Source organism: Bufo gargarizans, chromosome 2 (assembly GCF_014858855.1).
Source record: "Bufo gargarizans isolate SCDJY-AF-19 chromosome 2, ASM1485885v1, whole genome shotgun sequence".
NCBI lineage: Eukaryota > Metazoa > Chordata > Amphibia > Anura > Bufonidae > Bufo > Bufo gargarizans.
Genome location: NC_058081.1, coordinates 536,583,630 through 536,606,915, shown reverse-complemented (window position 1 = coordinate 536,606,915; position 23,286 = coordinate 536,583,630). Strand labels below are relative to the sequence as shown.

General features: G+C 41.6%; 1 protein-coding gene across 1 annotated transcript in view; it reads right to left on the bottom strand.

Annotated features, from left to right (window-relative positions):
• The window catches only part of LOC122926631 (brain-specific angiogenesis inhibitor 1-associated protein 2-like), a 135,786-nt gene that overhangs the window by 52,521 nt on the left and 59,979 nt on the right, over window positions 1-23,286 (bottom strand). Inside the window, exons 4-6 of the mRNA XM_044278065.1 lie at window positions 18,611-18,672; window positions 16,018-16,089; window positions 15,766-15,903 (exon numbers count right to left, since the gene is read on the bottom strand). Of these exons, the coding sequence (XP_044134000.1) occupies window positions 15,766-15,903; window positions 16,018-16,089; window positions 18,611-18,672 (272 nt within the window). The remainder of the gene's footprint in view (window positions 1-15,765; window positions 15,904-16,017; window positions 16,090-18,610; window positions 18,673-23,286) is intronic.

The window sequence follows — 23,286 nt, the reverse complement described above, 5'->3', positions numbered from 1 at the left end:
CTGTTGGATCCTGTGGTACTGAACTCAATGTGACCACCTGGTGCTTGGTCATATCTAGACATGCCTGATAAGGTAACTCTGATATGTGATCCTCTGCCCAATAGCCACCGGAACTTGCCTGCTGCTGTGTACATGCCTGTAACCCCGTGCCTCCGACAAACATGCCCGCAGATCCCCCGGTCCTCATGTACGGTGCGTGCGCTGCCGGGGGCGGAGCCGCCGAGCGCGCCTAGCAACCGGCACACGCGGCCGCCCCACGGAACACACGCCCGCACACGACCGGCCGGCGGAGGCCTGCTTCCAACTTGCGCTAGTTCTATTGCCCCCAACAGAAGTGCGGTGGACCCCAGACCTGTGACTGTTATGGCCGTGGAAAAACAACACATACTTCAACCCGACATGACGAGATGAAGTGAGGCGGGACCACGGCACTCCCCCCAACGTACGTACATCGCTCCCGCAGTGGGGTAAGGACCCGACCAGCCGTGCGCTCGCCAATGCTGCCGATGCCCGGCACCGGATCCCCGCTTACCTGAGCCGTGCGAGTCGCTGAAAAAACGCCGACCTAATACTTACCCAGACCGAGCTTAAAGGAGCGGGACGTGCAGAACCAGACGTGACCGGAAGTAACAGGTACCTGGCTGCACGTCCCATCCCTTGCACTCCTCAGCATAAGTAGCCAGGGGGCAGGGCCTATGCCCCTCCCACAAATACAGGCTGCACGGCAGCCTTAACTACTTGTCAGAAACTTGCTGGTTCTCATTTAACTACAACCACTTTTCTTACCACTTTAAAAAAAAGTGGAGGCAGGGGAGAAAATATCAAAACTGTAGCACAAATCAGTTTTTTACACCAAAATAACAGGTGCAGAGCTGTCAATAAATTCCACTTGATAGTTATTTAGGCCTGTAAAAAACACCATGAATTTTATGCATTTTTTACAAGTGTTTTTTTTTTATATATATATTCTTTTACATGCATTTTTACATGAAAAGAACTCTAGAATACTAGATTTTTAAAAGCAACTCCAAAAAAGTGCACCAAAAGTTAGGAAAAATGCACTATTTGTGGTGCATTTTATATTTCCCTATTGACTTACATATAACATCTGGCCACAATATTTTTGTAGAAACAAAAAGTTAAAAAATAGTGTTAGGAAAAACTCCATGTGGCATATTGCTAAAAAAAAAAACACTGTACGCGAAACCTTTCCAGAGTGTTTTTGTTGCACTTTCATGCCATTTCCGTTGGTGTTTTACACAGTTTTTGTAGGTAAAAATGTTGCTTTAAAGTTTATGGTGAAATATTGAAAAGTCTAACTACAGAGCATTTTAGTTTGTGGCCAAAACACAGCATGCTCCATATTGACCAACTTTGCAGTTAGTAAATAGGCCCTCCCTGGGAATAAACAGCGTGGGACCACGCATTTATGTACAGTACCTATATAAATCACACCCATGTTGGCCAGGGGCAGCCCAAATTTGCAGGGTCTGTCTCTGATAAATAGGGACAGTACCTGCAAATTCGGGATTGTTGGCAACTATGCATACTCTTGTTATGGCATTTTTTTTGTACAGTTTTTTCCCCATAGGCTTCTCGAACTGAAGAAAGCATATGCAAAAGGTCACAGAATAAAAGAAATGCCACCAAAAACACATTCATAATACTTTTTTGGCAGGTGTTGAAAAACAATAAAAACACTGCATAAAGAAAGGATTCAGAATGAATTTTATACATTTGTAATTTTGGGTCAAATTAGATCAATGAGCAAATAATTTGAAGTTCCCCATTTTATTGAATTTTTTTTACCATTTTCATGATATATACACATTATTATTTTTTCTGGACCTAAATGCACAATTCACCTAAAAAAGTATATGAAGTAAAAAAATATCTGAGAAAAGAACTGTTTTCTTAATTTCAGAGGTGAACAGTTTAGTTGGTGGAATTTCTGCCATTAAATCTTTATCTACAAAAACAAAATGACTGGTCACTGATAAGGATGTCAAAATGTCAGCGGGCAGACAAACCCCAGGTTGCTTCACTTCCACAATGATAAGGTTCTTGACAATTGCTTATTTACCAGAGCTCCTGACTAGAACAATTCTTACACATCTGGCAGTCTCCTATCACAGTCTATCACAGCCATTTTGAACTTAACCAAATACTTAAGAAAATTAGAAGACGTCTTGCTGAGTCAGAATCTGTCTATGAGGCCTCTGAGCCCTCCAGTAGACTTCAGCAGGATTTAATAAGGCAATCCTCAGCATGAAGGACAATTTGACAGAGAAAGGGTTACAATGAGGTCTCTGGCCTCCTGATCTGTGATTCAATAAACAGGATGGTACCAAATCATTAAGCTGGGGTAGGGGCGGGGGAGGGAGGGGGACATCCTTACATTCTTTTTAAGAAACAGTAACTATTCATTGCCCCCTCCCTCTTTTCTGCTGCCTCCAGCACTGCTCTCATCTTCCCTCCCCAGTTCACCTCCCCCAGACCGCTCTTCTACAAAACTGGCCTCAAGTAGGCAAGCCATGATCCAAAAGTAATGGTTCCCATGACAACCCTGTTTACAAAGGGGATGCAGAGATAATGGCCTAGCCTTTCTAAATCACTGGAGCCAAATGTTGTTCCTCCCTCAGCCCCCTTACACAGCTGACATGCTAATGAAAAATGGACGAAGAGTGATGCAGAAAGATCTAGGCACACACAAAATCAAAGGCCTGAGCTGGATAATGAAGGAAGGGGCTATTAATATGTGTTGACGATGACACCAGATTCAATTATACTCCATTTCTTCATGCATTCCAGCTGAGATCTTGGCCAAGTGGGTATCAAAGACAATATTATCCTATAAGTCAAGGCTCAAGATTTCACTTCTACTTTTTGGGGTCAACTCTTTTTGTCAGTGATTATAGCTGTGTCTGTGAGGTATGTCAACAGGCTAGTGGCACATATAAAGTGCAATACAGTGCGTATATATATATATATATATATATATATATATATGCACACCAATCAGCCATAACCCTAAAAACACCCCGCATTGTGTTGCTAAAACGGCTCTGACTCTTCACGGTATGGACTTAAGACCTCTGAAGGTATCCTGCAATATCTGACCTTGAAAGGTCCATTCAAACTATGTAATGTGGTCACTTGTTTCCACCAGTGCTGTAGACTTTGAATGGAGTGGCAGGGCGCCATTCTATTCAATCACTTCCTAGCCACAGTCTTAACAGCTGGTTGTAACTGGGATCTCTTATTCTGGCAACTGGGAGAAAGTCATATCAATCAGTTAGCCTTTATTCATTTAGCAAATACTGTTCACCTGAGAACATGTCATGATATTGTGCCACATTACAGACTTAGGCCCCTTTCACACGGGCGAGTATTCCGCGCGGATGCGATGCGTGAGTTAAACACATTGCACCCGCACTGAATACCGACCCATTCATTTCTATGGGGCTGTTCACATGAGCTGTGATTTTCACGCATCACTGGTGCGTTGCGTGAAAATCGCAGCATACTCTATATTCTGCGTTTTTTACGTAACGCAGGCCCCTTAGAAATAAATGGGGTTGTGTAAAAATCGCAAGCATCCGCAAGCAAGTGCGGATGTGGTGCGATTTTCACGCACGGTTGCTAGGAGACGATCGGGATGGAGACCCGATCATTATTATTTTCCCTTATAACATGGTTATAAGGGAAAATAATAGCATTCTGAATACAGAATGCATAGTAAAATAGCGCTGGAGGGGTTAAAAAAAATATTTAAAAAAATTTAACTCACCTTAGTCCACTTGCTCGCGCTGCCCGGCATCTCCTTCTGTCTTCATCTTAGCTTTGTGTAGCAACAAGGACCTTTGGTGACGTCACAGACATCACATGATCTTTTACCATGGTGATGGATCATGTGATGACTGTGACGTCACCAAAGGTCCTTGTTGCTACACAAAGCTAAGATGAAGACAGAAGGAGATGCCGGCTACGCGAGCAAGTGGACTAAGGTGAGTTAAAAAAAAATCTTTTTTTTTTAACCCCTCCAGCGCTATTTTACTATGCATTCTGTATTCAGAATGCTATTATTTTCCTTTATAACCATGTTATAAGGGAAAATAATACAATCTACAGAATACCGATCCAAAGCCTGAACTTCTGTGAAGAAGTTCAGGTTTGGGTACCAAACATGCGCGATTTTTCTCACGCCAGTGCAAAACGCACGACAATGTTTTGCACTGGCGCGGAAAAATCGCGGGTGTTCCCGCAATGCACCTGCACAGGTTTCCGCAATGCCCGTCTGAAAGAGGCCTTAGACTTAGGCTCATTGTGCCACATTACAGGCTCATTCAGACGGCCGTATGCTGTCCGCGAAAATGTGTATCCATTTTTTGGCGGATTAGACGCTGTTCCATTCACTTCTATGGGGCCCTTTTCTTCTGTTCTACGGCTCAGCAAAACAAATTAAACATGTCCTATACTTGTCAGTGAAAATCAGGACGTGGCCCCATTAAAGTGTACGGGTCAGCAAAAAAAACGGAATGCAATCCGTTTTTCTGCGGACATGCTGAACTGTCCGCAAAAAAACATATCCGCATTTTTGAGGACAACATACAGCTGTCTGAATGAGCCCCAAGGGTACTTTCACACTTGCGTTGTTGGATTCCGGCAGGCAGTTCCGTCGCCGGCAATCTGTATGCAAACGGATACCATTTGTAGACGGATCTGGATCCATCTCACAAATGCATTGCAATACTGGATCCGTCTCTTCGGTTGTCAAAACGGACAACTGTAAAAATTTCCAAAATTTCTACAGAAATGATTTACAGCATTTTTAGTTTTTTCATTTTACGCAACTACTTTTTCCTGAAATGCCAAAAAAGAAAAATGCATCTCCAACATGCTGCATTACAAAAAGAAAAAAGCCAGAGACCCTAAATATCAACTAATTATCAAAAACACCGCTAGAGATAAAAAGAAAAAGCTTGTGTCTTGCGTTTCATATTTCCCATAGACTTTCAGCTAACATCTGCAGCTGGATTTTTTTTTTTTTACCAAAAAACGCTCAGAAGCAAAAAAAAAAAAAAAGTCACTAAAGCCGCAAAAGTGTCATTAAAAAACCTATGCGTGAACCCACTTGTCTGGAACTTGTAATCTTGCCCACGGTCACACAACCTTCCCGGAAACAGATGTAACAATGAGTTTGTAGGTACTGGAAGTATTGTGATCTCTTGTAAAGGATTTATTTCCTAATGACATTGTAGAGAGGACAGCTGGACTATGTATTCAGATCACAGCGCATCTCCCTGCACAGGATTCTTGTACGAGGGGTGACCCGGAGGTCACTGTTCAGCTGCACAGCTCCACATCCAAAATGTTGGTGATGAACATCCAAGCCAAGACTACGTATCTCTAATGGATTGTTAGCACCGCCATAAGAATGATGTATATGACATCACACATAGCAATGGAGGCGCTCATTTTTAAACCTCCTATGAAAAACATAGAATCTGACAGGTTGCAGCGTCTACCTCCACCTAGATGATCTCACAGGCGGACTACAGAGGTTACAGAGGCCTAATTATAGCTAAGAGGACTAGACAACACCAATTAGGACTCATTTTGTATATATACTAAACGATCCAAGTCATGTTCTACCCTGTCTATTACCATGTAAACAATCATTTGTTTTTAAGGACCTATTCCAGATACCACCAGGTCTACAGATGTCATAGCAGGACCTATATGTCTAATCATTTGAAGATATCACTGAATACAATCCCAGGAATACAGTGAAGATTGCCACAAGAACAACAGTAGGAGAAAAAGAGAGCGTGAGAGGGGGCAGCAGTGTAACAACATTTCAGTCAGGATTTTCAGAAAGCTGGGTGATAAACTCCTACGGGCACCAGAATAGTTGCCAATACAATGTTATCTGGCTTCTTCTCTGCTAAAACAAAAAGGGGGGACTAGGAAAGCTACAACTAAAGGGGTTGTCTCACTTCAGCAAGTAGCATTTATTATGTAGCGGAAGTTAAAACAAGGCACTTACTAATGTATTGTGATTGTCCATATTGCTTCCTTTGCTGGCTGGATTAATTTTTCCATCACATTATATACTGCTCATTTCCATGGTTATGACCACCCTACAATCCATCAGTGGTGGTCGTGCTTGCACACTATAGGAAAAAGCACTAGCCTACAGTATGTGCACTCCCACGGTCCTGACCACTAGAGTGGCCAGTGCTTTTTTCGCATAGTGTGCAAGCACGGCCACCAGTGCTGGATTGTAGGGTGGTCATAACCATGGAAACGAGCAGTGTATAATGTGATGGAAAAATGAAGCCAGCCAGCAAAGGAAGCAATACGGACAATCACAATACATTAGTAAGTGCCTTGTATTAACTTCCTCTACATAATAAATACTGTTTGCTGAAGTGAGACAACCCCTTTAACCTATTAGATATTTATTAACCAGCTAGACACAAAGGGTATAATAACCTTTTAAGCAACTGCCAATAGTTATGAAAGCCACTCAACGCTATGGATTTGATTCTAAGCCCACTAGGCACCCAAGTTAGAAACAGACAGCACCAAAAATAAAAATGATGAACTACACTCAATGTTAACCCACTAGATTTTTCCTTTTTTTTTTTTTTTTTATCAGTACACATGATCCCTCCCTGCTTCTAGCTTGTGGGCCAATAAGAAGGCTTCAATATACTTGACTTTAGGAGTAGTAGTGTTTGCAAATTTTGCTCTATATTTGTTTTTTTTTTCGAATATTCGCTATATTGCTATATATTCTTGTTTTAGAATATTACGAATATTCGAAAAAACGAAGTTATAGCAATATAGCAAATATTCAGAAAAAATCGAATATAGAGCAATTTAGCTAATATAGTGCTATAATCTTCTTTGTCTAATAGTTGTAAGTTGAAAAATTAGCAATAAAAAATTTGAATCCGTAAATTCGAATTATGAAAATTTGCATATTACACAATCATTACCTTGCCGATTTTTCTAGTAAAAAAAAATTCGGGAATTTTCGAATATTCAACGAATATTCTAAAAAATATTCGCGAAATATCGCGAATTCGAATATGACCCCTGCCGCTCATCACTAGGTGCTAGTGATACTATTATTACTCCTTTAGACCTCAGGGATATTATTATCCCACCAGAAACCAACCGCTAACTTATTAATGGCCAGAATTATTCATGAATTAGATACAGTGGATTCATTGAGATGTTAGAGTTGGTTCAGGATAAGGATTCATAGATTTTGCCATTTTGAACAACTAATGAGGATCCAGTTGTTACCAATTCACTCAACTAACCATCCCAAGCCAGCCTCTCATCTACAGACAGTTGTTGCAGGATGACTGCCCCTCATGAGTGCAGATCAGAGAGAAGTGACTTACGGTAGTTGGGTAAGAAGCCTTTGTCTGGGATCCAGGAGGTGCTATTTCTTCTTGTGTAGAGTGTCTAGTAGTGTAAGGAGTCTTATATGCTATGCAATGCTCTCCTGGGAAAAGGGCATGCAAATTTGCTTTCTTTCCGAAGAAGAAAAAAAAGCTGTTCTTTATTTATTTTGTAACAAGAGCTAATTTGCTTTTCCTGAGATGAGCATTGCATGGCCTATAAGACTTCTTGTGGCTACTAGGTGCTCTCCACAAGGAGCAATAGTACCCCCAGATAAAAGCTATATGAAATGGGAGATATACTGAGGTACCGCATGTGTCCGTAGACCTATATGGGTGCTGTATTACAGACAATAATAATCTGTTACATATAGCTATATGTATCATATGCCATGTATTGTGTACATATAGATTTCCACTTAAAGGGGTTTTCTGGGAGTTCAATATTGATTACCTGTCCTCAGGATATGTCATCAATATCTGATTAATGGGAATCTGACTCAATGGAGCGCCTTGGCCTCTTTGAACAGCTGAACGGTGGGGGTGCTGGGTGTTGGACCCCCACCACTCAAATATTGATGATCTATCCTGAGGACAGGTCATCAATATCGAACTTCCGGAAAAAAAAAAAAAAAAACTTTAACATAACATTATAGCAAGCATAGAGTATGACAACAATTCTATTTGGAAAAGGAAAGAGGAAGTCGTGAATTCTAGGTTTACATTGTTACTGTCCTCTAGAACGGATTCATTGCCAGGTCCCCCACTTCACTCCTTCCTGTGCTGATGTGATGTCAATGCTCTTGTTCTTTTTTAAAGGAATTTGGAAGAGCAAAATCCCATTGTTCTCTATTCTATAAGCACATTTCCTGATACAATAAAGACTATATAGGGACAAGAGGCGTATTATAAACATAGGAATCTATGGTGAAATAAGGACATAGAATATCATACGATCAGCTCCTACAGAAATGACTAGGCTATGTCATTAAAAGAGGTCTGCAGAGAACTATAAGTATAGGCTTTGGCAGGAAGACCAACATTCTTCTGGGAGTAACCTCCTGACCTTCAGGAATAATACCATAAATACCAATGCATCTCCACTTCTCCTTTGAAGTCCATATCTGGTACCAGAAGTTCACATAAAACAATATGAAGCTTAAAGGCCAATGTATCTAATGATTGATATGGCAATAAGAGATAACCTACCAATCCTAATTGCATCTCTTTGCCCCTAGTTCAGTGGCAGTCTGGGCTGAAGTCCTATGTAATCTGTGACTCCCTAGAAATTAGTCTGTCTCAAATTAAATCTGTTCTGCTCAAACCTGGATTGGAACCAAGGGTGGGACAAGAATAGCAGGGCCCAAGAAGTTCTGATTCAGGTTCTTATGGTTCCTTAAGTTTAGCATGATAGTTGTCAGATGGACAATTATTTGTTCGTCTCCAGTTGTACATTTTTTCACCAGTCCCTTTGAATTAACACATGTGGAATTATATACATAACAAAAAAGTGTGAAACAACTGAAAATATGTCATATTCTAGGTTCTTCAAAGTAGCCACCTTTTGCTTTGATTACTGCTTTGCACACTCTTGGCATTCTCTTGATGAGCTTCAAGAGGTAGTCACCTGAAATGATTTTCACATCACAGGTGTGCCCTGTCAGGTTTAATAAGTGGGATTTCTTGCCTTATAAATGGGGTTGGGACCATCAGTTGTGTTGTGGAGAAGTCAGGTGGATACACAGCTGATAGTCCTACTGAATAGACTGTTAGAATTTGTATTATGGCAAGAAAAAAGCAGCTAAGTAAAGAAAAACGAGTGGCCATCATAACTTTAAGAAATGAAGGTCAGTCACCCCAAGTGCAGTCACAAAAACCATCAAGCGCTACAAAGAAACTGGCTCACATGCGGACCGCCCCAGAAAAGGAAGACCAAGAGTCACCTCTGCTGCAGAGGATAAGTTCATCCGAGTCACCAGCCTCAGAAATTGCAGTTTAACAGCAGCTCAGATTAGAGACCAGGTCAATGCCACACAGAGTTCTAGCAGCAGACACATCTCTAGAACAACTGTTAAGAGGAGACTGTGTGAATCAGGCCTTCATGGTAGAATATCTGCTAGGAAACCACTGCTAAGGACAGGCAACAAGCAGAAGAGACTTGTTTGGGCTAAAGAACACAAGGAATGGACATTAGACCAGTGGAAATCTGTGCTTTGGTCTGATGAGTCAAAATGTGAGATCTTTGGTTCCAACCACCGTGTCTTTGTGCGACGCAGAAAAGGTGAACGGATGGACTCTACATGCCTGGTTCCCACCGTTAAAAAGCATGGAGGAGGAGGTGTGATGGTGTGGGGGTGCTTTACTGGTGACACTGTTGGGGATTTATTCAAAATTGAAGGCATACTGAACCAGCATGGCTACCACAGCATCTTGCAGTGGCATGCTATTCCATCCGGTTTGCGTTTAGTTGGACCATCATTTATTTTTCAACAGGACAATGACCCCAAACACGCCTCCAGGCTGTGTAAGGGCTATTTGACCATGAAGGAGAGTGATGGGGTGCTGCGCCAGATGACCTGGCCTCCACAGTCACCGGACCTGAACCCAATCGAGATGGTTTGGGGTGAGCTGGACCGCAGAGCGAAGGCAAAAGGGCCAACAAGTGCTAAGCATCTCCGGGAACTCCTTCAAGATTGTTAGAAGACCATTTCAGGTGACTACCTCTTGAAGCTCATCAAGAGAATGCCAAGAGTGTGCAAAGCAGTAATCAAAGCAAAAGGTGGCTACTTTGAAGAACCTAGAATATGACATATTTTCAGTTGTTTCACACTTTTTTGTTATGTATATAATTCCACATGTGTTAATTCATAGTTATGATGCCTTCAGTGTGAATCTACAATTTTCATAGTCATGAAAATAAAGAAAACTCTTTGAATGAGAAGGTGTGTCCAAACTTTTGGTCTGTACTGTATATATATATATATATATATATATATATATATTGTGTGTGTGTGTGTGCGCAATCTAGCTCTCCTCTAGAAGGAATAAAACTGTCTCTCTAAAGCCACCTATAAGAGGTGTCCAACCCATTAAAGACCCATATAACATAACTATGGTAGGGATTTTAGCCAAGCAAGTCTGCTCCAAAAGGAAGACACCCATCTACCTGGACTTACAGAATAACTACCTGTAGTGGCTATAGTAAGACTGTTGTCTCCCACAATGGCTGACAGTGACTCCCTACGATAGCTGGTGGTCTCCACAAGTATAAACAGTAACCCCCAAGAGCTTATTCATGTAAGGAAACACTAGTAAAAATCATAGAACAATGGGGCAGAATTATTAACATTGGCCAGGATAAAATTAGACCAGACATGCACAAACGTCATCAAATTTATCACAATGGTGCATGCCCTTTAGAATTGAAGCCAGTCAGTGCAGCAGTTCTTGTCTATAGCTATTTGGATGAGGGGGGGGGGGGGGTTCTCAAGATTTGGACAATCCTCTATAACATCCGAATGTCCTAATAGGACATATGGAAAAGCTTTGTCTTGTTGGGACTCCCCTCCTTATTTTTCCTTAGGCAACCTATTACATCACACAATCATACATTACTAATATTGGCCAAAGTGTGAACTATGACCACATCGAAATCTGTCATTACCTATGAAATGGAATAACTGGATTAGAAATATCTTCCCAGCTATATATTCACTAAGTAAAGTTTGACCAATGTGGCAGTGGTGACGGTTTTCCAGCTGGTGCTCAGTGATTTCCTGGCATCATTTTTTTGGAGTAGCTCTGCTGCATTACCAGGACCAGCACAGACGTTAAATGTCCCCTCCTGTCTATATCCATGCACTTTGTATGCTGGGTGGCTGCTGCGAGCTTTTCTTTGTCGGTTAGCCACGCATGTGATTCATCCGAGGTGAACAGTCTGAATTCTGTGAATGAAGCTCTTTGATCCCGGTCTTTGTATGGCTGCTGTTTATATTTATTTGCTTTCACTCATAAGCCACAGTTCCACTAGGCCGCTCGGCTACCTGAATGCTCCCATCCCCATTCATTCCACTAAACAGTTAAGCGCTGGTATGCACCATTGCCTGGATCCAGCATAAGATTTCAATGTATTACAAAGCCCTTGTATTACTAATGGGATTTGGCCATTTTATGGGACATGTGTTGAGCCTAAAGACTGATTCCCCTCCACATCCCGGTTAATAGATACTTGTATATTGTTGTCTTTTCCATGCTGGTCTTTGAACAATTATACAGAATATGGCTTCAATCAATCTAACTGTATGCTCGTCCGAAGATCCCGTCAAAAAATATTCTAAAGTATTCAGCTTGGGTGAGGATTAGCAAAATACAATGAATGCAGTCTGTGCTACTTTTCTCAAATTTGCATTGAGGAGATATACAGTAGGAGAGCAGTGTGAGGTCGGGTGTGCTCGCAAAATTTGGATCCAGTCAGACATCAAGCATTTGTACCAATGAGATATCAGAAGATCGGGATGTTTTCATAAAGGGATATTTCCCTGCAGGGAAAATGAAGCAATTTTTTCACTGTAAGGATGGAGACAGAGCCAAACGCCACTCTCGATCACCTGCATGTGTCCTAGGATATATAGTATCTTAAAGGAATGTATCATATATTTTTGACTTATTCAAACCATATACTGATACATATAGTTTTTTCTTATCTGTTTTTAATTTCTGATGGTAAATAGTGTGGAGACGCCTCCTTGACTTCTATAAGAGAATGTTGGGGGCATACTCTGTGACCAGTACAAAGTCATTGTACAGGGAGGGAAGAAGGTGTGATCCTGTGTTATCTATATATAGTGGTTACTTTTTATTGTAGCACTACCCAGGGCCGTCTTTACCAAGGGGCAAAAGGGGCAGCTGCCCCGGGCCCAGTTGCTCCTGGGGGGCCCAAGGCAGCTGCCTCTTGAGCCCTGCTAGCCAGCTACACAGGGGGTGCTGCCATGCCATGCCTGCAGGCACTGAGTCCAGGCATCGTACTGTGTTAGAGCTGTGATCTAGTACCTTAGATGACATCATCACCATGTGACCAGTAACCTAGCAATATTACTGGTCACATGGCTATGAGGTCATCACTGGTCCTACCAGGAGTGTTGCAGAAGTTAACTGTCAAGCTTTTTTGTGTGAAGATTACATCAGAAAAAGGTGACAGGGGCTGTTATGTTAATATACTGTAAACTACTGTATAGTGGGGTGCTGTATACTGTGGGGGGCCTGTATACTGTGGGGGGGCCTGTATACTGTGTGGGGGCCTGTATACTGTGTGGGGGCTGTATACTGTGGGGGGCCTGTATAGTGTGGGGGGGTCTGTATAGTGTGGGGGGGCCTGTATAGTGTGGGGGGCCTATATAGTGTGGGGTCCGTATACTGTGGGGGCTGTATACTGTGTGGGGGGCTGCATACTGTGTGGGGGGCTGTATACTGTGTGGGGGCTGTATACTGTGTGGGGGCCTGTATACTGTGGGGGGCTGTATATTGTGGAGTGCTATACTGCTGTACTGTATACTGTGGGGGTCTGTATACTGTATACTGTGGGTGCTGCATAGTGTGGAGTGCTATACTGCTGTACTGTATACTGTGGGGGGGCCTGTATAGTGTGGGGGGCCTGTATAGTGTGGGGGGCTGTATATTGTGGAGTGCTATACTGCTGTACTGTATACTGTGGGGGTCTGTATACTGTATACTGTGGGTGCTGTATAGTGTGGAGTGCTATACTGCTGTACTGTATAGTGTGGGGGGCTGTATCGTGTATAGTTTGGGGCGCTGTATACTGTCGGCTGCTATACTGCTCTACTATATACTGTGGTGTACTGTATAGTGTGGGGTGCTATACTGCTGTACTGTATAGTGTGAGGGGCTGTATCATGTATAGTTTGGGGTGCTGTATACGGTGAGGTGCTATACTGTGGGGTGCTGTATACTGTGGGCTTCTATACTGCTCTACTATATACTGTGGGGTGCTGTATAGTGTGGGGTGCTATACTGCATACTGTGTGGTGCTGTATACTATAGGGTGCTATACTGCATACTGTGGGGTGCTGGGGTGCACTGTAACACTAGGGTGAGCCGAGCCCTGGTCTCTTTCCTGCAGAGCGGTGCCCACTTCCAGCCTGAGCCCAGCTGCCCAGAACACTGATCCTGAGCCGCTGGAGTCTTCAGAACTGGAAGTATTTACAGTCATTCACTGTGTCGGTGTTGTGGTGGAGGGCGTGATTGCCTGCTAAGGTGTGGGAAGGCGGGATCCAGGGGGCCCAAGTAAATTTTTGCCCAGGGTCCAATCAATATTAAAGATGGCCCTGGCACTACCTGTGATGATAATGAAATGACTGCTGAGAAGTAATCTCTACAGACCAAGAAGAGTATTTAGATAATGACATGGGAAATGTAAAAAAATATCTCTAACATAAAAATTTGATATTTCATTTTCTGATGACGTGCTTCCTTTAAAGTTCACATCCTTGTAGCATCCAGCAGCAGCAGCTCCTTGAAAGGATAATCTCATCCTAATTCCAAATACCACAAAGGACTCTAGGGATTCTATAATATAGATGTAACAGTGACCCAGGTGTAACAGGTCTCTCCAGAACCCAAAGAAGAATCTTGTAAGGTTCAAGAACAGGACATCAGATATCTCCTGGTAAAACAAAGGATTGGGGCAATATGGCAGCACTCACTGCTTGTAAGAATGAGTGACACAGCTAAAAATGATAATATCTCGCTAAGTAAAAAGCAAACTTTGGCTACTGCTTTCTGATTTACTAATCTATGGCCATTTTATGTTCTGAGTGGATATGGATATGCAGTATGCCAGAATACAGTACTTGCAAAAAGGATTCGTTGTTATTATGTTATTTGGTTAAATGTACTGTCCTGATTTGCTGTATTGTATATCCAATGGTTCTGTATAGGTAGGTCAGGGTTAACAAACCTGACTAAGCCCCTTTTAGGAAGCTAGGAGATAGACTTAATACCACCCCTACTGAGAGTCTAGTGCTAGCTGAGGAAGAGAGAGGAGCTACATGTGCTCACTCCTCAGAAAACTAGGTCCAAAACCCTAAAGAAGCATCATCTCTGAGATATCTATGGGAGAAAGCAATTGTTACATTAAGGAACTCCAGAGAGAGAGAAGAGAAAGAACTAGAAGGTCCAGATTCTGCAAGACAGTGCAATGGAGTCAGTTAGCAAGGTATCATGCTTATATAAGACTGATAGGGACTTTGCTGCTGTGAAAGCGAACACTGCCAATACACCCTTCCACATTTTGACATGGTTTTGGCGAGTCGTATCTTAATCCTGTACCCCTCAGACAAGTTTGCAAAAACCCCATTACCAGCCTTAGATAACTGCAGAGAGAGAGACTTTGAAAACATAGGAGAGTTGTGATAATTCCTCTATCGGGGAAGAATTAGGCCGTGATTTTTTTGGAACAGTGCTTTAATACTGTTAGATGCATTAACGGTCTGCACTTTAGTAAAGACAAACTTATTTATTTTAAACCACTGGCCTGGGTACTGACTCTAGCACCATTCGCTGAACACTGAGGATAGGTCATCAGCATGAAAAATATACAGTATATAAGCGGTGGCAAGTTCCTCACCAAGGACAAGTAAACCAGAAACAGGTATGAAAGTAAAAAAGACTGCTGTAAACAGAAATGCTACCAGAACGAAGATCATAGCTTTGGTGAAGACCTTCACTCTCGACTACAGAAGTGCTTCTTTTTACAAGCATCTTTCTTCTCCAGAACCCATATCAAATCTAGAAGATGGGGAAAGGGTGATAGGAGTCCAAGTCCAAGGGCATAAACCTGCACCCCAGAAACAATATAAGGGAGGGTTCACACTAGGCTTGCATTGTATGTTGGATGCACACATCAGGATTATTCCCCAACATATGTACAGTACTGTAAGGGCCTACGAGTTCCAACTTGTAGACTAATATACTTTTTTGGGGGATGCATCAAAATAGAACAGCATAGTCTCCTACGATTGTCTAACCAGCCTAAAAAAGTATACAGATGTATCCCGAACTGGACACCCTTTTGGCCTCCATCAGGGCCCATGGATAAGCTTGACATATGTGCTTGGAGCTTTCCTGCCATATACTTTAAACCCACACTGCAAACACGGTGTAAATATACGCTAAGATTACAATAAAAGGGGAAAGAATGTACATTTTAGGAGCTTGGCAGAAGAGCTAAACTACTACCTATCCAGTCCTTGAACATACATGTCACTATGACTGTATGATAGGGTAGATAGCATGTACTTTATCTACAATACATATGGTTCCACTGTACCTGCACCTCTCTGTCTCCATATTTCTGGGGGTTTTTGCTATTTTGACACTTCTTCCTCAGTTTCTTCAGCTCAGACTGACATTTTTCAATAGACTCTGACTTGGAACGATGCTCAACTTGATATTTTTTCAGTGTCGCCTGGGGATAGTGAAGGAAATGCTATCAGTTAAAAAGTGACAATCCCCTGATACCAAGAAGGTGGGACAAATATCACAATAGACAATGTGACCAAACGGAAGGCAAACTACGCACGGTTAAATACTTAATGTCCAGCTCCAGCTTGTGTTCCAGTTGAGCCAGGAGTTCTGAGTGGAAAAGTTTCAGCTGAGAAAAAAAAAGGGAAAAAATATATTATTTTGTGTTTTAATACACTGTACCTTTCTACAGTGTGACACAATCTGACAACATTTTCAATGATGAAATACATGTAGCACTGCTTTTTCTACTGGCCAGAGAAGGTTTCATGTAAGATCAGTCCCAAGGAAACAGGAATCTTTAAAGAGGTTGTCTATCAGTGATGAGCGGCAGGGGCAATATTCAAATTCCAGAATTCGTGATCTCCAGTGATTATTTTATTGATTGTGAAAATCGGCAATCGGAAAATTCGCAATACAAAAATTTGCGATCAGCACTACTCCTAAAGTCAAAGATATTTCAGCCTTCTCATTGGCCCACAAGCAAGAAGCAGTGAGGAATCATGGGTACTGATGAAAAAAAATCTAGAATATTCGCGATTACGAAGATATAGCACTATATTCTAGATATTCGTGAATTCTCAAAGTGCCAATAATCGTGATTAGAATATTCGCGATCAACACTATCTAGGATTTTCCATCTGATGGCTTATCTTCAGGATAGGCCATCAATATCTGATTGATAAGGGTCCTACATTCCGCACTCCCAACAATTTGCCGTTCTGCAGTACCCTTGTAGTGGACGGAGCTGGTTACTGCAGTGCTGCTGCCATTGAAGTGAATGGAAGCAGTAACCAGCCCCTTCCACTACAAAATGAATGGAGCTGTGTAGTTCAGTCACGAAGACACATTTCCTTGCGCTTCGTGGTAAAGAATCAATTTTTCGTGAATGGTGGTAAAAAAAAAAAATACCTCATCTATTTTCTCACGGAGAGGCCATCTTGATTGAAGAAAACCTGCTGATGTATGATGTCACCACGTCATCATGCTGGCCGGGTGTGGTGACGTCATCAGTGAGCACAAGATCGGTCAGCGCGCGTGACATTTGGAGCATTTTCTTCAATCTAGATGGCCAGGATGGCCTCTCCGAGAGCAAATGGATGAGGTGAGTATGTATTTGATTGTTTTTAACTCCTGATTAACCCCTGAAAGGTCTCAATGTTACTATCAGATTGCCGTTTCCCGTCATTGCGCTTGCTACATAAAATGAAATGCGATTTGTGACTAAGTAATTCGTAACTAATCAAATTTATTTGTGAACTTTGGCAAAGCAACCAAATCAAATTTTTGATAACTTCGCTCATCTCTACTTGCCAGCATAAAAAAAAGTGTTATACTAGCCTCCTGATTAGTGGGAGTCTGAAAAACTGATATACCCCTCAAGCAATCATTATGGAGGGGCTGCAACTCCTGGTGGTATCTCAGTAGTTGGACCACTGATTAGGAAATTGTGGAAGTTGCAATATACCAGAACTTTGGTGGGAAAACTTATTTATGTCCCAGCGACAAGAGTACAAGTGCTCGACTATCTCCGGCAGTCCCCATGCAGATTGGAGTGGCAGACACGCATGATTGTCTGCTTCTTCATTGAATTGGGGGATCAAAGAGGGTCCCACCAGTCAGACCCCTGCCAAACAGACACATATTCCCTATCTTGTAGGGCAGGCATGCTCTACCTGCGGCCCTCCAACTGTTGTAAAATTACAACTCCCACAATGCCCTGCTGTAGGCTGATAGCTGTAGACTGTTCGGGCATGCTGGGAGTTGTAGTTTTGCAACAGCTGTAGGGCCGCAGGTTGAGCATGCCTGTTGTAGGGGATAATTTATTGTCATGGGACAACCCCTTTAAAGAGTTAATCAGGGTTCAGAACTGAACCCAGACTTATGCCCTTTTTCACCCAGGCAGACCCTCTGAGATGAGCATCAGAGCATTTTATGCTCCAATGTGCGATCCCTTGCGCTGAGCTGCATCACGCAGGGTAAGGGCTTTTTTTTACATTTTTACACTGCTAGGTGGAGACTTCTGCCTAGCAGTGTTGCCGGTGACGTCGTTAAAACTAATAAGCGGGCTTTAGCGCTGCCCTAATTAGTGCCGGTGACATCACCGGCAAGAGTGCTAGGCAGAGACCCGGTATTTCACTGGATCTGCAGAAAAAGCCCTTGCCCTGCGCATGAAATACTCCAATGCTCATCTCAGAGGGGCTGCCTGGGAGAAGAAGGGGATATAAGCTGAACCCAGACAACCCATTTAACAGTAGTAATAATGTAATTACACCCAGACCATACACTGTAGTCACTCTAACTACGTAGCTTGTACCGAACTAAAGCTGGCCGTACACTTTCAACAGTTGTCAAGCTGTCGTCAGTAAACTGTTGTGTTTTACCAGTCCACCTTATCTTCAATCAGGCATGTTGAAATTCAACATGTCCAATCTTTTCTTCCTCTGACATATGTTGACTAGGCATTTTATACACATTAGATGTTGGACCAGCCAGTCCCATGTTCTAGTCTATGGCATACTTGCAACGTCAGACCAACTAGTTTTCATGCCACCCTTCATTACAACAAAGAAAGGAATGTGGCCAAGACCTCCTCTCGTGATTTGGAATGTGGGGGATATTAGAAAATACCATAAAAAATAAATACTCACCACTTCCTCCAGCTGGACTTGGATTTGCCGATGGACTTCAGCCATTTGAAATAAAGTATCACCTGCAATCAACCAGGAAGACTAGTAAATGTCCGGCAGATCACATGGTTAAACAACAGGTGGCATCTGGAAAGTGAGCTATACATATACCGGTATATTCACACGCTGCAGATTCGTGCGAATTTCTATATCCGAATGGGGTTTGCAGAAATCTATGCATAATTGCACATGCTGCAAAAAAAACATTCACATGTATGGACTGACAAAACAACAGCAATCATTTATTAAAGGGGACCCGCACCTATATCGAGAACGGAGCCGCGAAAGTGGTGGAGGGCGCACTGCGCATGAGCAGCTGTCCTCAATTCATTTTCTATGGGCCGCTGGCTTGGCTATTTCCATCAGGCCCATAGAATTGAATGAGAGCGGTGCCCGGTCATGCGCGGTGCGCTCCCAATCACTTATATAGGGATACCGCTTAGTGGTGTCCGAACCGGAGTCCTCCAACTACCACTTTGCAGGGCTCCATTCCTGATATAGGTGCGGGTCCCAGTGGTGGGACTCGCACCTCTAAGACAATGGGGGCATATCCTAGTGATACGCCCCCATTGTCTGAGATGAGACAACCCCTTTTAACCCTCTATGCTGTGTGACTCCTGCTGCGTAGTGTCGGCCACTCACATACAGTACTTCATTATTATCATGGAGGGTTGCAGGTGGCTGTGTATGTCTCCTGCAGCGGCCACTGAAGGAGCAATGTTGCATTGCATAATGCCCATTCATATCAATGGCTGTCAATGTAATACAAGGTCTTCCAGAGCAAGAGTCACTTTTTGCAGAGGATACACCTCTATAAATTCCATATATTCTAATAAGGCATATGGATAGAGGTAATTTGTGACTTCTTATGTCACATTGCGCATATCATGGCATAGGCAACTAAGCAGTCTGTTACATTACCCCTTTGCTGCTATCCTCTCTCTATCCTGTACTTACAGATGTAGCAGAGTTGAAAGTGACTGTTACCTGTGCTACATCTGTATAAAGAACGCATAACATTTTGCTGTGTTCAAAATGGCCATTAGATCCCTCTTCTTCCTGGTCTGCAACACATGATATAGGCTGGACATTGTCCAATCCAGCATTCCGGTCACGGCTTCAGATTCACATTTAGAAACTCCTGGTGATCATCTGCTACTGTCAGGAGAAGATGAAGCAAGAGATACGTATATACCTCCATGAATTGACGCCACTCTGCTGAGTAATGTGGCGCTATATTTTACTCTGTCTTACCGCACCTCCACCACATTACCAAATTATCAAGGCCAATAGTTTTGGTAGCTGATATCCAAATGCAGTCATGTATAGCCATGGGGGTAGTCAGGGCACTCAGTGCTCAAGGAGGTGGGATCTTTCCTGGTGTTATGCTCTTTGTGCTCATTGGACATCATCAGAGCAATGAAGATCACCCCCCCAGTCATGTGGACTGCCCACTTGGCTATACACTGCCACCTTTTCATACAGACTGTGGCAGCTAAGCGGGTATACAACCCAGATCAGAACTTTGGCGGTCTCTAAGGGGTAAGCAAAATAATTGCTAATTTAAAAAAATTGCTATAAAAAAGTTCACCCTCTGGCCTCTCCTACTTTATCTGACTTCTGTTGGAAAAATAATATAAAATAAAATATAAATATGGCGCTCATTCTGAACATCATATTTCTCAAAGTATTTACACCAGACAACTGGCATGAATACATTCATAAATCTCCTCATACAGCTCTAAAGCCCTTTGCTTTCCTTCACATATTATGTTACAAAATTCTCTGCCTGTAGCCACCACTAGGGGGCGATCAGTGCATAGGAATTTATACAGGTACCATTCACTGCAAATGGAAGCTGTAAAATATCTTTTCACTGAGCTCCACTTAGTGGCAGCTAAATAAAACTGCAGTGTTTTCATGTCGGGAACAGTAGAAGAAGTTCAGTGCTAGGCACCACCTTAGCCCTAGGCCACATAGTAGTCACATGGTCTGCCTACATGGTAGGTATGCCACTGGCCCCGATAATTCAGGAGCCGCAGGCAACAGAGATGAAAACAGCACAACATAACTCAGCAGAGCAGCACCGGTTCACTAAATATGTTGATTTTAAACTTTTAGAGGACCTCTCTTAACCTATTAGGGACCGGGCTCATTTTCACCTTAACCCCTTAAGGACTCAGCCCTATTTCACCTCAAGGACTTGGCCATTTTTTTGCAAATCTGACCAGTATCACTTTAAGTGCTGATAACTTGAAAAGCTTTGACTTATCCAGGCCATTCTGAGATAGTTTTTTCGTCACATATTGTACTTCATGACACTGGTAAAATGAAGTAAAAAAAAATCATTTTTATTTATAAAAAATACCAAATTTACCAAAAATTTGTAAAAAATTGCAAATTTCCAAGTTTCAATTTCTCTACTTCTATAATACATAGTAATACCTCCAAAATAGTTATTACTTTACATTCCCCATATGTCTACTTCATGTTTGAATAATTTTGGGAATGATATTTTATTTTTTGGGGATGTTACAAGGCTTAGAAGTTTAGAAGCAAATCTTGAACTTTTTCAGAAATTTTCAAAAACCCAATTTTTAGGGACCAGTTCAGGTCCGAAGTCACTTTGCGAGGCTTACATAATAGAAACCACCCAAAAATGACCCCATTCTACAAACTACACCCCTCAAGGTATTAAAAACTGATTTTACTAACTTTGTTAACCCTTTAGGTGTTCCACAAGAATTCATGGAAAATAGAGATACAATTTCAGAAATTCACTTTTTTGGCAGATTTTCCATTTTAATAATTTTTTTCCAGTTACAAAGCAGATTTTGGCAGATTTTCCAATTTAATATTTTTTTTTACCTTTACAAAGCAAGGGTTAACAGCCAAACAAAACACAATATTTATGGCCCTGATTCTGTAGTTTACAGAAACACACCATATGTGGTCGTAAACTACTGTACGGGCACACGGCAGGGCGCAAAAGGAAAGGAATGCCATACGGTTTTTGGAAGACAGATTTTGCTGGACTGTTTTTTTTTTTTTTTTTACACCATGTCCCATTTGAAGCCCCCCTGATGCAACCCTAGAGTAGAAACTCCATTAATGTACCCCATCTAAGAAACTACACCCCTCAAGGTATTCAAAACTGATTTTACAAACGTTGTTAACCCTTTAGGTGTTCCACAAGAGTTATTGGCAAATGGAGATGAAATTTCTGAATTTAAATTTTTGGGCAAATTTTCAATTTTAATCCATTTATTTCCAGTAACAAAGCAAGGATTAACAGCCAAACAAAACTCAATATTTATGGCCCTGATTTGGAAAGGAAAGGAATGCCATACGGTTTTTGGAAGAAAGATTTTGCTGGACTGTTTTTTTTTTTACACCATGTCCCATTTGAAGCCCCCCTGATGCACCCCTAGAGTAGAAACTCCAAAAAAAGACCCCATTTTAGAAACTACAGGATAGGGTGGAAGTTTTGTTGGTACTAGTTTAGGGTACATATGATTTTTGGTTGCTCTATATTACACTTTTTGTGAGGCAATGTAACAAGAAATAGCTGTTTTGGCACAGTTTTTTTTTTGTTGCTATTTACAACATTCCTCTGACAGGTTAGGTCATGTGGTATTTTTATAGAGCAGGTTGTCACGGACGCGGCGATACCTAATATGTATAAACAAAATTATTTATGTAAGTTTTACACAATGATTTCATTTTTGAAACAAAAAATTAATGTTTTCTCATGTAATTTTTCTCATGTAATGTAATGAGAGCCATAGTTTTTTCAGTTTTTGGGCGATTATCTTGGGTAGGGTATGATTTTTGCGGGATGAGATGACTGTTTGATTGGCACTATATTGGGGTGCATATGACTTTTTGATCGCTTGCTATTACACTTTTTGTGACGTAAGGTGACAAAAAATTGCTTTTTTTACCCTTTTTTTTTTTACGGTGTTCATCTGAGGGGTTAGGTCATGTGATTTTTTTTAGCAGGTTATTACGGACGCGGCGATACCTAATATGTATACTTTTTTTATTTATGCAAGTTTTACACAATAATATAATTTTTTTAATAAAAAAATAAATCGTGTTTTAGTGTCTCCATAGTCTGAGAGCCAAATTTTTTTCAGTTTTTGGGAGATTATCTTAGATAGGGTCTCATTTTTTGCGGGATGAGATGACGATTTGATTGGCACTATTTTGGGGTGCATATGACTTTTTGATCGCTTGCTATTACACTTTTTGTGATGTAAGGTGACAAAAAATGGCTTTTTTACCCTTTTTTTTTTTTTTACGGTGTTTAACTGAGGGGTTAGGTCATGTGATTTTTTTTTAGAGCAGGTTATTACGGATGCGGCGATGCCTAATATGTATACTTTTTTTATTTACTTAAGTTTTACACAATACCAGCTTTTATAAAACAAAAAAATGCTTTTTTAGTGTCTCCATATTCTGAGCCATAGTTTTTTTATTTTTTGGGCGATTTTCTTTTGCGGGATGAGGTGACGGTTAGACTGGTACTATTTTGGTGGGCATACGCATTTTTGATCGCTTACTGTTGCAATTTTTGTGATGTAAGGTGACAAAAAATTGTTTATTTAGCACAGTTTTTATTTTTTATTTTTTAA